We start from the raw sequence: 14064 nt of genomic DNA on the forward strand, positions 1-14064 counted from the left end.
CAGGCGGCTTTTCCATTCTTCATGTGTTTAATGGTGGGTTCAACTTCATCCATGCTTATTGGGAGTCCAAGACGATCTTTGTGAGGTGTTAGGAACATAGGAATTCGGAGCAGAAGTAGGCAACTCAGCCCTACAAGCCTGCTCTGCCATTCAATCAGATCATGGTTGAACCTAAGCAGCTAAACCTAAGAGAAAAGAAAGGCGAACCACAGGAGAAGGGCGGGGGGGGGGGGGGGGGGGGAAGGGGGTGGAACCAGTGAGGTGAGGGGGGGGGGAGGCAAGGGAATGACAGCCGGAAGGAGGGCATGGGAAACAATAACAAACTTGGCATCGACGGGAGCAGAGAACAAGGAATATCCAGGCGAAAGACGGGACGAACGGCTGAAGTGGAGGTGATTGCGAGACGACAATAGCAGCGAAAACCATCCAGGAGAAGCAAGCGACAACACCAACACTAGATCCATTCGCGTATTGCCCTCTGTAATTGTTCTGTATTTGTTTCCCCGGCGCCCAAATGTATCTGTACCCCCCAATTTCCCCCCAAAAAAAACAGATGCCTACTTATGTGCCAAAAGCAATACTGCCAATAGTACAGTGCTGCTGTTGTTGAGCTAGGACATACCATACCAATTATTTTATTCTAACTTTTTTTTTGTTGTTGTTTGTTTTGTTTTTTGTGCGTGTTTCCTTCTCTTCTATGTATATCTATGTGTGTATTCTATTTTGTGTACATAATGGTAAATATACCTTATTCAAAAAGCCAATAAAAAACATTTATAAACGAAAGGATTGTTGGAGAGTATAGTGTCCAGGGTGGAGTGGAAACCTTCTTTGGACTCATCATTGGCATCAGGAGGTGTAGGCTCTCAAGACCATTGCCACTGGTTCTTGGCAAGTTGTGGACGAAGGGCCATGAGGCGCTCGTTGATGCTAACAGGGATCTGTGAGAGTTGGTTGATGAGTTTGTTCTTGATGGCAAAACCAATTCTCTGTATCCTGGGCTGATCCTCGAGCTTTCATCTCCAGAAGAAGGAACAGTATGAAGACTATCAAATGCAAATTGTGGAGTCCTGTGAACTTTTCAGCTCTGTTTATTAAGTTAAAATTTTGCCACAGGTGCTCATCTCTATGACAACCAGGTACCAAGGGCACTTGTCATTTTACGAGGACAATCATGTCTCTTTAAAAAGAACCACATCCATTACTCACCTAATCACAGTTAACGGTGTGTAACAACCAGATTGAGTTCAGGGTTCTGACTGATTTTAAGCAGACTGATCTCTGACCAAAGAACTATGTGCGGCCCTTTTGGTTATTTATAATAAATGCCAGAAGTCCTGTCACCTCATGCAGTTAATCAAACTTGAATTCACAGAATCTGAGAGATAACAAACCATAACTTTACACATTTTACCTCAGCTATTTTTTTACATTTTTGACTTACACCTTGATATAACAAACTGTACCATTCAATAGAAGTCAACAGGTGGCTACTGCTATTCATTTCTAAATGCAGCTTCCATTCCTTAGGTGGCAGTGGTGCTCTGCAATTACACACATTCCTTCACCAGTGTATCAGGAACCAAATTCCCAGCTACTTGTCCTTCTGATGGTCCCCCGTAATATTCCCTCCTTTTCATGATAAGTATTCAGAGCCAGCTGCAATTCAAATTGGGGACTTGCTGAAATGTGTTACAAGAGGTTAACAGCAAAATCTTCGTGTCCTTTTGGCTGCAGTTCTCTTGTACCTAAGCAGGCATTTTGCTCCTGCTGTTCATTATTCAGATTCTCCAGGAAACTTTGTAGCTCAGTAAGATTAGCTCATTAACTTTTTGCTTATTGCAACTACTTGCGTTACCAAAATATAGTTTGTGGCATCGTTGATGCCATCTTCTAGGCCTGCAAAGTTTATACACACTTTTGTGAAAAATAATGGGGGCAGGCAGGAAAAATGGAGTTAAGGCCACACTCAGATCAGCTATGAACTTATTGAATGGTGGAGCAGGCTCGAGTGGCCAAATGGCCTCATCCTACTTCCCTTATGTTCTGGTGTTTCCCCCATAGCCACTTTCAGGAGCCACCACGTTTAAGTCATTAATATAACAACATGTACCAGTGTGAAATAATAGAAAAACTCATACTGCAGGTTAATTTATGCAATTTATAAACTGTTTCCACAGTACTGCTGATTTCTCTTCATTTGTTAACAATGAAGCAAGTTTTATTGCAACAGGACACTCAACTGCTCTTAGTCAGACCTGTTCCTGCACCCTTCAGCTCAAAATTTTCTTTGTTCCTCAGTTGCTGAACATGTGAGCTGATAACAGAACAGAGACGTAAACAAGGCCAGAGTGAGTAGGAACAATAGAATATCTACTTAACCCATGAGATTTTTGCCACCAGGTCCCGGCTCCGTAAGCTATGAACTTATATAACCCTAACCCTAACCCTAATTTTTAATTTAAAACCCCTGAATCATATTTAACTTCCTTTTATCCCTTATAAAAGCAACCATGAAAATGTAGGCCAGAAGGTCCAATTTTCATTTTGGGGGGGGGGGGTGGGGGGGGGGGGGGGGGGGGGGTTGGGGAGGTGGAGGGGGTGCGGACTAGGGGAAGGGGGCTAGTTTAATGGGAGCCATGTTGGTCAACCATAGATTGAGTATGGGAGCTGACTGGTGTAGAGGTGGACTCGGCGGGAGGTATGCCTCAGTGTGCTGGCGTTTTGTCAAAGGTTTTTTTAAAAGAGTACAACATACAACATGAAACAGGTTCCGAACCACCCCCCAGCCCCCCCCCCCATTGCCCACCACCCACACATTCCCCCCATGTCCATCCATACCACATCCTGCCTGCTCATGTCTTACAGTCAGCCCCATGGCCCCTCATACCCTCCATGCCAAACTATACCACTCTACCCTCCATGCCAAACTATACCACTCTACCCATGACCATTGGCCTTTGTAGCTCCTGTACCAACTTTGTGTCAACTTATGCCAACCTAAATCCCCCACACACCAACTTTTACCCTTGCACCTACCTTGCCAACTCACCCAGTATCCATAAAAGGCAGACCTCAGCACTTATCCTGAGATGAGATAAAGTTCTTTATTTATTTATTTAAAAAAATATTTTCATCAATAAAAACCCCTGCATCATATTTAACTTCCTTTTATCCCTTATAAAAGCAAGCATTCTAATTTGTTGTCCCACCTTGAAGACTTTATCAGCACTTGGAGCTGTCAATCAAACTGTGAACTGACATGCACCGCACTGTAATAATGGATGGCTGTGAAATCAGAAATGCGGCAATGTCCCTGTAATGACTGGCCCCAAGCTTACGTCAGTAGATGAAGTGAAATGGTAAAGATTATTATTTTAATAATATAGAATGTTTTCCCCAAAAATATATATTTTAAGGGCAGGTGTTTTAAATGCCTTAAAAGTTTGACAGCTCCTTTTGATAGCTTGCTTGACAATTCTTTTGCCAAGTTCAATGAGCTTTACAGTTCCAATGAACTAATGCATTTTTTATACACATTCATGTCCACTTTTAACAATCCTAAAGGGCAGCTTGTCGCTCCCAAAGGGCATCTGACCTCCCCCAAAGGTGTTCCGGAACCATCTCCAGAAGGGCACCCTACTTCTCCAAAAGGGTACATTATTGCTCCAAATAACTCCAGCAGCGTTCAAAATTTTCCTACCAGACGTAACGTGCAGAAGTCATGTTCTGGACATCCCATTAACAGAAATGAGGTACTTTAACATGTGCAGTTGCCTCTGTGAACTAATGAGATTCATACCCTACATAAATGGTAGGTGCTGTATACAGGAGCAGGACTTTTGGATTCGGCCTTCCAAAGTTACTTTCTTAATGATGGAGAGGCTTTCCATCTTTTCAAATATTCAACCTTTAGTGATCGGGAAACAAACAGTAGAAGAATTGAGAAGAAGGGTGAATTGTCACCAAATCAAAGAAATAAATGGTGAAAGAAGAAAGAGAGAGAAAAAAAAGACACTAGGAGAAAGTGAGAATTAAAATCAGAAAACAAAATTTGAGGTTTTTTAAAAATCTTCAAAAACAATTCAGGACATGAAGGCAGGGGATTCCACACCTATAATAGTTATTTTTTTGTTTCCAAAGAGAGTGATTCACCATCATTAAATTTATTATGTAATTAAAAGGGCACTTCCGCTTGCCATTACTAGTTTTGACTATCCACGTGCAGTTTAGTTCGTATAGAGCATGCAGATTATGTTGGATCCCAGATGAGAAACCCAACAACTTGCAATTTTAAAAATTTAATGGAATGGATACTTTGCCCCAGGAGTGATGACTCTGCCAATAGGTATCTTTGATGTGAAAACAAACTTTAATTTAAACACAGAATCAATCACATGAGCAACAAAGCAACAGTTTTATAGTTAACAGTTCAATCAGCGATTAAATGAAAGGGAAAAATAATTTGCTGATGTTAACAGTGGAATGAGGCAACATATTCACATTTAACTTTTTGAATCTGCTCTTTGCCTACTGTTGCTGTACTACTTATGCATGAATATTTGTGAGTTCCATTAACTCCACTGTTATTCTGTTTGGAAAGCTTTCCAAATCTCTTTCAATTCTATGCCATAGGAAATTTCAGTCAGCAAGTGCATGTTAAAAAATTTATTTTCTTCCAAATATCCTTTCAGTTAAACTCCAAAGTGAACAGAAAATATATTTGTCTGTATATATCTGGGACCCATGAAACATAAATCTTCATAATCTGGTTATGCGACCTTAACTGCCAATAATTAATGCATGTTATATTAATTTAATGGTGCAATTTTTTACAGCACTGTTCTGAAGAATTTTTGATTTTCAAAAATATCTAACCGCTTTAAAATGGAATTTTATGCAAATTCCTAAACTATAACACCACAATGCTAATGGCTTCACAGAATCGGTGGACTTGTTTAATAGATGCTAAGATATTGCTGCAGTCTACAAAATAATAACTAGAATTCACATGATAAATACAATAATCTTAATTAGTGTCACAAGTAGGTTTACATTAACACTGCAATGAAGTTACTGCGAAAATCCCCTAGTTGCCATACTCCGTACACTGAGGGAGAAATCAGAATGTCAAATTCACCTAATAAGAACATCTTTTGGGACTTGTAGAAGGAAACCGGAGCACCCGGAGGCAACCCATGCAGATGCGGGGAGAACGTGCAGACTCCACACAGACAGTGACCCAATCGAACCCAGGTCCCTGGCGCTGTGAAGCAACAGTGCTAATCACCATGCTAATGTGCCACCTATGCTGTGCCGCCACAAATGAGGGAGGTCACTTCACCTGTCATAACACATCTCTGTGTGGTAAAAGATTACCACATTTCCCTTCCTCTTCATGTCACAGTAGGCTCTTCAATGACTCATAATTTTGCCTCCACTCCTCTGTCTGGGAGTAGTCTATTTTAGATTATGTTACATTTTGTATTTTCTGTTCTTTCTCAGTAAATCCTAACACGGCTCATTATCTATAAGGTCCTTTGAAATGTAGTCACCAATGCTGTATTGTAAGAGGTAGGGCAGCTAATTTCCACATGGAAAGATATTACAAACCACATTGATATACTGATGCGATAAGTTGTCCAGTGATGTTGGTTGAGAGACATTTGCGGGCCAGGAGAATTGGAACTCCCTTACTTCTTTTCAAAAAAAGTGTTGAATCACTGACATCCAAACAAGTGCCCTCCATTTAATTCAGATTTGTTTGAAAGACAGCACCTCCAACAGCACAGCACTGCCAGTGAAACATCACCCTAATTAATGCACTTGAATTGATGGATTGTGCTTGGAACCCATCACATTTCAACTAAAGGTAAGAGCAGTACCACTGGATTAAGACGGACACCTAGAATATGATGGAACAGGAAGGTAGATATCTACCTCCAGGTGGAACAACAAAACAATGCTATATTTTGTCTGCTTACCAAACTTGGTTGTGGGGGGGGGGGGGGGGGGGGGGGGGGGGGGGGGGGGGCGGGGGGGCTGACACACGATGCATGCACAGGAGTGACAATGTACAAATGATCAGTGAATTTGCAACTTTTAGAAATATACGGTGTCAACAGTGTTATGAGTGTTTCATGGGCCCCACTGATATTATCTGTGATGGTATCCCAACTTGAAGCATTGGTTCATGGTGATGTCTAGTTTTGTTTTTGGAATGGTGTGAGCAGTCACGTGAAACCCCCATGAGAATAGCCAGCCTATTCATCCTGTAGCAATTATTAAAGGCTTTTTATTAACTGAAAGAAAAGACAAATCTACATAAACAGGGCTACAACATTCTTGGACAATTAAGTATATGAATCACTGAACACATACACAGTTTATGTAGAATGTGCTCCTTGTTCCAAACTATATCTACAATCCTTAAACTTCTTAATACTTCCCCTTTCCCCGAACAACATCCAAATTAAGTAAATCTGTAAGTCAAATCCAGTTTATAGTTACCAAATAATACAGGGCTGACAGACACTGCTGGTCCAGCAAAGATAATTAAACTGCTTTAACAAAGGTTTTTGCATGACTTTAGCTCTTAGACTTAAATGGTAAGCCTAGGCTCCTGACAATTACATTTGGACTGGCCTCACAGGCTGTTAGATGTAAACTGCTCTCCCGGTTCTTAAGTGTAAACTGCCTCTCTGCTCCTGATGGTGCTGGCAACTATATATCATTTGTCTAGATACCTGCGTCACATTACTTTTAAAATCATATCCCATAATGTCATTTGAATGCTGGCTGCTGCTGTCGCTAAGGAAATGTCTACCTGTTGCTGGGTCACTAGTTGCCGTGCAGATCGCATTCCATCATGCCTTGTCACATTTGTGTTACTGCTGTTACTAGGCAGATGTCTACCTGTTGCTAGGCAGTTCATGACAGTGTGGTCAGTTCCAAATTAATGCCCAAACTTAAACAGCTTCCAATCCGCACTTCTGCTCTTCACTTACATGAGTCACATCTGTTCAGCTTCCCTCTCTGAGTATTCCGCATATGCACAATTTATAAGAGCAAGGGCTTTGAACTACCTCATAGAATCATACAACACAGAAGATGACCATTCAGCCTATCATACCCTGGCTGGTTATTTGATCAAAGAATCTTAGAGTTTACAGTGCGGAAGGAGGCCATTCGACCCATTGAGTCTGTCCTGGCCTTTGGAAAAAGCACTCCACCCTATCCCCATAACCCAGTAACCCCACCCAAACTTTTTGGACATCTTTTGATAGAGCTATCCAATTTGCCCCACTCACAACATGTGGATGAAGCTAAAAGGTGCAGAGGAAATTGGTGAGAAGAGTTAATTTAGACAACAGAAAAACAGCAGGTGGCTTGTGGTATGGGTATTTTACCCAGGAAAATAATTATTACAATAAAGAGAGGAGGAATCTCCGCTCCTGCCCGCAGAAATTGGAAATCTCAATGGGGCTGAGAAACCTGCACTGGCCCAAAAACGGGATCGGTGCTGGACAGCAGACCCATTCCCAGTCTTCAGCCCTGCCCCACCAGCCATAGGAGGCTTCCTGCTCCGCACTAGCAGGAACATGCAAACAGCTCAAATGTATTCATCTGAAAGTGATTAATGGGATGGAAGCACAAATCTACATCTCCCCCCCCCCCCATGCTCTACTCCCCCTCCTCTTCTAGGCCTGGGCTACTTGAAGATCACTCCTGAAATGGAGATCTCAGTCAGATCTCTGTTCAAAATTATTATCCTCGTCTGTGAACTGTTTAAACTTTGAAGTTGCCCTCTCACTTTGCACTGCTCTGCCTAACAGCTGTTGAGAAGATCAGACAGTACTTTGAAGATTCAAACCAGGAAGAAGCAAAGATTTTCCCTGTCCTCACATCTGCTCTGTTTTAACACTGCTGCTTTAGAAAGCTCACAACACTTGAAAAGCTTCAAAACTCCCCAAAATCCATTGAGAGACTTTGCATTCATTCATTCAATTTATTTGTGTAATACCTTTCACTAGCTTTTGATTGACAGGTAAAAATCTGCCTAGCGATGGTTTAAATGGTAGGCAGGAAGTTTGTTTATTTATCTTTCCCTTCACACTTGAATGCATCTGAAGTAGCCCCCATTGATCCTAATCTCAATGTTTATATATACCCTTGTTCTGATTGACCCTCTAATTGACACTCTGTCACTTAAATGAACTTAGAATCTTTGAATTGTCATTCTACAGAGGGGCAAATCGACTTATCTCCTTGAACCCTGGCCGCAGTGTCGCAGCCAAGGTGTCAGTGTGGGGCAGTGCACCGTGGGCAATGCCAAGGGCTGGGGCCAGAAGGGGATGCTGAAAGTGGTTGGGATGGCTGTGGTGGAGGGGGTTGGGTCACTCTCACGCATGGGGTGATCCATTATTTCTGTGGTGATGCCCCTCTTTGCTGAGGGGTTGGGACTGTTCCCTATGTCAGCGGAGGGGGTGGGGGGGGGGGATGATCAACATTTGCTTTATGTGGGGGGAGGGGGGCCAGTGTCTGGACGCTGGGATCGGGGCACCAGTTCGAAATGGAGGCCTGAGATCACTAAGTGCAGGCAGCCGGTATGCTCGTCACTATGCACAGTTTAGGGTTTACGCCCACGCCGGCGGGGGCATGCAAGACCGACTTTTACATACCTTTAAATGTGATTCACGGTTTGGAGACTTCACACTCCACACTTTCACAATGCTCCACCCCTCTCAGGCAGATGTCCTGCGGGCGTGAATGACCACAAGGATTTACAAATGTGAACTGGGCGCCATGGTTTGCTGGGGGATGGCTGTCTGGGCTGGAGGCAATAGCAAGGAGCGAGTTGGTGCTAAGTCCATGAACACAGGGTGAGTCTCATTGGGTGGCCTGGCTCAGACCGCCATTGCTGTAATCTGTCTTTTAAACAAACTCTGTTGCTACTTCTTACAGGCTCCTGCTGCTCACACTGCTGAGTGCTGCCTATATCCTTTGAATGTTCAGAAGGCCCTTCGTCATCTCGCAGTCCACCCACACCATCCCTCTAGCCAGGCTCATACCCAAGCTGTTGCATCAAGGTGATGTGTGTGGCAAAGCTCAATCAGGGGCCCACCAGGGGTTGGCACTCCTTTAAAGTGCTGCCCCACTGCAGAGGAAGCAAGGGATCAGCAAAGCTCACCCCAATTAGAGGACATCAGCACTGTGGCCTATGAAGCCCTCACTTGGAAATGCTTAGCAAATCATTTGCTAAGCAAACCCTGAAGGTTAATGTGCAGGTCCAGTCGGCAGTTAGGAAGGCAAATGCAATGTTAGCATTCATGTCAGGAGGACTAGAATACAAGACCACGGATGTACATCTGAGGCTGTATAAGGCTCTGGTCAGACCCCGTTTAGAGTATTGTGAGCAGTTTTGGCCCCGTATCTAAGGAAGGATGTGCTGGCCTTGGAAAGGGTCCAGAAGAGGTTCACAAGAATGATCCCTGGAATGAACAGCTTGTCATATGAGGAACGTTTGAGGACTCTGGGTCTGTACTCGTTGGAGTTTAGAAGGCCGAAGGGGATCTTATTGAAACATACAGGATACTGTGAGGCCTGGATAGAGTGGACGTGGAGAGGATGTTTCCAGTTGTAGGAAAAACTAGAACCAGAGGACACAATCTCAGACTAAAGGGACGATCCTTTGAAACAGAGATGAGGAAGAATCTCTCCAGCCAGAGGATGGTGAATCTGTCGAACTCTTTGCCGCTGAAGGCCAAATTACTGACTGGCTTTAAGACAGAGATAGAGAGGTTCTTGTTTAATAAGGGGATCGGGGTTATAGGAAGAAGGCAGGAGAATGAGGATGAGCAAAATATCAGCCATGATTGATAGTCAGAGTAGACTCGATGGGCCGAGTGGCCTAATTCTGCTTCTATGTCTTATGGTCTTATGGTTCTCTGCCCCTCTCAGGGAAAAGGCCTCAAAAGTGATCCCCAACCCTCCACATCACCAGCTGTCTCCTCCTGGTAAAACTGGCAGCACTAACTGCCTCGGCCATCACCTCCCAGGCAGCATTCCGAAGGGTAGGCTTGATCTGTGTCCCACCCTGGGGAAGAGGGTGTTTGTCTGTTCCTCACTGGCATGGAGTTGTTGGACCACCTTGGACTCCTAACTTCGGGGGGAACGTCTTCTGTGAGCCATCTTGGTGGCTACAGTGAGTGTGTGGTAAATGCAGTGAGTTTGTGGTAAATGCAGTGAGTGTGTGGTAAGCGCAGTGAGTGTGTGGTAAATGTAATCAGTGTGTGGTAAATGCAGTGAGTGTGTGGTAAACGCAGTGAGTGTGTGGTAAATGCAGTGAGTGTGTGGTAAGTGCAGTGAGTGTTTGGTAAGCGCATTGAGTGTGTGGTAAATGTAATCAGTGTGTGGTAAATGCAGTGAGTGTGTGGTAAACGCAGTGAGTGTGTGGTAAATGCAGTGAGTGTGTGGTAAGTGCAGTGAGTGTTTGGTAAGCGCATTGAGTGTGTGGTAAATGTAACCAGTGTGTGGTAAGTGCAGTGAGTGTGTGGTAAATGCAGTGAGTATGTGATAAGTGCAGTGAGTATGTGGTACATGCAGTGAGTGTGTGGTAAATGCAGTGTGTGTAGTAAATGGAGAGCTAAGAAACAACTCTAGCTGCCAGCTATTTAACGCTAACTCTGGCCGCAGCGACTAGAACACTCGCTGGGCCGGAAAATGCTCTGAATTTGTGCCGGCAGAATGCTGGTTCATTTGCATGTCCTGACTCTCTCACCGGATAGCACCCCTAACAGGAATGTGCACCGCACACAATCCAGTCCCGGTGTCAACACGGAGAATCCTGCCACGGTATGAGTGTCCTATCATGGCGTTGTTCCTCGCGCCAAAGGGAACCAATCCGGTTTCTCCTCTGGCGGGAGCACTTAGTCTCAAAACCGGAGATTTGCATCCAAAATGGCTTATGTGCTTCATATCTTAGACTAGTATCAATTGCATTGAATGGAGCAATTAATTTAATCAGGGATAGAGGCAGAGAGCGAAATGATGGAAACAGGAAAAAAGATAAGGAAGAAAATGTGAGACTAACAAAAAAAGAGACAGAGTTAATGAAAGAACACGAACAAACAAAAAGAGATAAGATTTTCTCTTGATCTAACACTCATTATTGCTCTGATCTGTTCTCACATCAGTCAATAGTGAGGGAGCAGTGGCAGATATCTCACATCTGTTATAATTTCTAAATTGCACAAAAGGACACGAGGATAGATGTTGGTTTGATGATTCAACATGGGAGACAACAAATTGGCATCTTGCTTTGCATCTATATTCCTTCCAATTGACTTCACTGGCAATAAAAATTGAGAGCGATGTAACAGGTTTGACGACTTGCTCTGGCTCATTTTGTACCAGTGCAGCATAATCAACAACCACCCTGCAAAGTTTAAAAATCATATCTTTATGATCAATGACTACGGCTGCTTCAAGCTGGCCAGCGGCACAATAACTGAATCAATAAGAAGAATTGAATTATCCTGCTTTTCAACCCCTCAACGAAAAGGCATCTAGAAATAACAGAACTTCAAGCAGTGGTAATGACCCCCATCCCAATTGAGGAGGAGATTTTTCAAAACATAAAATTAATTTGGTTGAATTATTTGCAGAACAAACTTTTAAAATAAATCAGCGACAAACATCAGTCAACTCCCTTTCAAATATTTGAATGTCTTGCTCTTTTACTGGGTGCAATATTTAATTCATGCTTCACTGATATTTATATTAAATTTGTTTTGATAATAGCTCGTTATTCTGAATGTTTGTCTGATTTTCTTGCACAATTGTGAAAAATGTAAGTTGTCAGCAGCTCGAGAACCACAGGCACCGTTTCGGTGCCTAACTCACCGATGGTGATCTATCGATTTACAATCTCTTTCAAATCAAGTTTGACCAATGTTGTCAACGTTTTACACCATGAAATTTACATTCAAGTTGCCCAACTCCCAGCTGAAGTGACAGCATGTCCAGACTGTAGTAACATGCACAGAGCACACGGGGAAGGCTTGATTATTTCCACCCCCCCCCCCCCCCCCCCCCCCCACTCCCCGGTGTCGCTCGAGGAGTATGAGCTCCCCTGCTGACTACGGGGCTGTTACCATGTGTATATAAGGTCGAACAGATAGGAAGCAACCGACAGAGAGAGACTCTCTCGGCAGCTTTGTAAATAGGACGTGTTACAAATAAACATTTTCTTAATGTTACTCGTCTGACCCTTTTCGCTTTTATTAAACAAACGTTTGAGTACGATCTGATTGTAAAGTGGAAATATTCCAAGCGTTGACCAGTATCAAAAATTGGCGTTCAGCAATCAATCACAGCAACGAGTGGGTATTTTTTTAATGCTTCTTCCACTGACTATAATGCTCCTACTCCTAAACTGGTGGTCGTGGTGATTATGTTATTAGACCAATAATCCCGGACTAATAGAGCTCAAATTCCAACACAAGCCGGAATTGGTAAGAACTTTGTTCTTTTTTTAATATTAACCCTCTGCTAAAAACTTTTGAGAAGAGAATGGATTTCAAAACATAAAAATATTCAGCTGTCTGGATACCTCTGTTGGCCTTTTAATCAGGAGGGTCCGGGGTTCAATGCCTTATGTAACAGCTAATTTTGATCTCTCTCTCCTCAGCTCCTAGGTCTTGTCTGACTAGGGGGGACACAGAGGGGGGTGGGGGGGCTTTATAATTTACTTGTACACAAGCACATATCACCTGGCCTTTGAAATGCAATGCTCATAATGGGACAAATCAGAGAAAACATAATTTAAAAATAAAAACTTTAGGGTTTAACTTCTTTCTTTTTTACTGTTCTGTTTTTAGTGCTCTAATTAAATTTCCCCTGACATTTTTACATGGCCGGTCTATTTAACTAGATTAAGGACTTAATCACAAAGTGTAGATGAGGGCTCAATGCAAATATGCAAGCAAGCAGAAAACAGCTCAGAGAATATTCAAACTTTGTACGTTCGAGAGATCAACTTGCAGCAAAGCCCGGCGGAATGTATCCTGATTTAAACTAACAAATAGATATAACAACAAAAAATCAACTCGGTTAATCAGTTCACTGTGCTTTTTTTTGGTGTGGTTTTGTTTTGTACAAATAAATTTCTCTTCCTCCAGATAATCACTTTGAATAAACTCAGATGCACTCACTTGCGTTACTTGTAGCAATGCTGCCAAGACTAAATGATGCAGCCACTGGGTTGAACTTAGTCCCTCATCCGTGCTTCCATTGAAGATTTTCATTGCAGTTTGCTTCCGTATGATCTGTCATCAAAGTTGTTGAAGAACATGCAATTCTCTTCCCAGCCCAAAAACTTTCAGCACTTCTTTCTCCTCCAAAATACTGCCTTGTCGAATCATTCAGGTGGCAGCAGCAGCCATCAGACAGACCACCCCCCCCCTTACTTCAGATCAATCGGATGTTTCAAAACCTGCAACCCCTAATGTCATGACTTAATTGATTATTTTAAACATTCATATCCAACCAAGCTTCAAAGCTCATGTTGTGGGAAGTAATCCCTGGAGAGAACGGTCCAGCCTCTGTGTCTGCAGTATGTGCACTGCCAGGATCTGTTTTCTGTATCTTACTCCTCCCCCCCCTTCTAAACTTCTCTCTACCAATCATAGCCAAATATAAACAGGCAGTTACTATAGAAACATACCTACACAATCACACTTGACTGGAAGGGACGATCACTGTCACTCACTGGTGCACCGATTGATCTATACACGACAGGAGCACATTTGAAATTAGACTTTGCTCCATCGCAGTGAAGAACTTTTATTTTGGTTGGTGAATTGATCAAGACCGATCACTTTCCTGGTTGGAAGAAAGCCACCCTCCTGAACCTCCCCGTGTGTTTCTTATTAAAAATCATGTACCATTAGCACTAGTGTCACAACTTAGAGAACGGAAGAGGCTACACGGATATAGAGTCGTCATCACCTCAGAACACCCCAATATGCAACACATTCAATGAAGGTGCAGAGGTACAGTGGT

General features: G+C 43.0%; 1 protein-coding gene across 1 annotated transcript in view; it reads right to left on the bottom strand.

Annotated features, from left to right (window-relative positions):
- Positions 1-13624, bottom strand: part of LOC119953325 (glucagon-like peptide 2 receptor) — a 78383-nt gene extending 64759 nt beyond the window's left edge. Inside the window, exon 1 of the mRNA XM_038777486.1 lies at positions 13215-13624. Within this exon, the coding sequence (XP_038633414.1) occupies positions 13215-13307 (93 nt within the window). The 5' untranslated portion in view covers positions 13308-13624. The remainder of the gene's footprint in view (positions 1-13214) is intronic.
- Positions 13625-14064: the final 440 nt, after the last annotated feature.

Source organism: Scyliorhinus canicula, chromosome 18 (genome assembly GCF_902713615.1).
Source record: "Scyliorhinus canicula chromosome 18, sScyCan1.1, whole genome shotgun sequence".
In the NCBI taxonomy this organism is placed as follows: domain Eukaryota; kingdom Metazoa; phylum Chordata; class Chondrichthyes; order Carcharhiniformes; family Scyliorhinidae; genus Scyliorhinus; species Scyliorhinus canicula.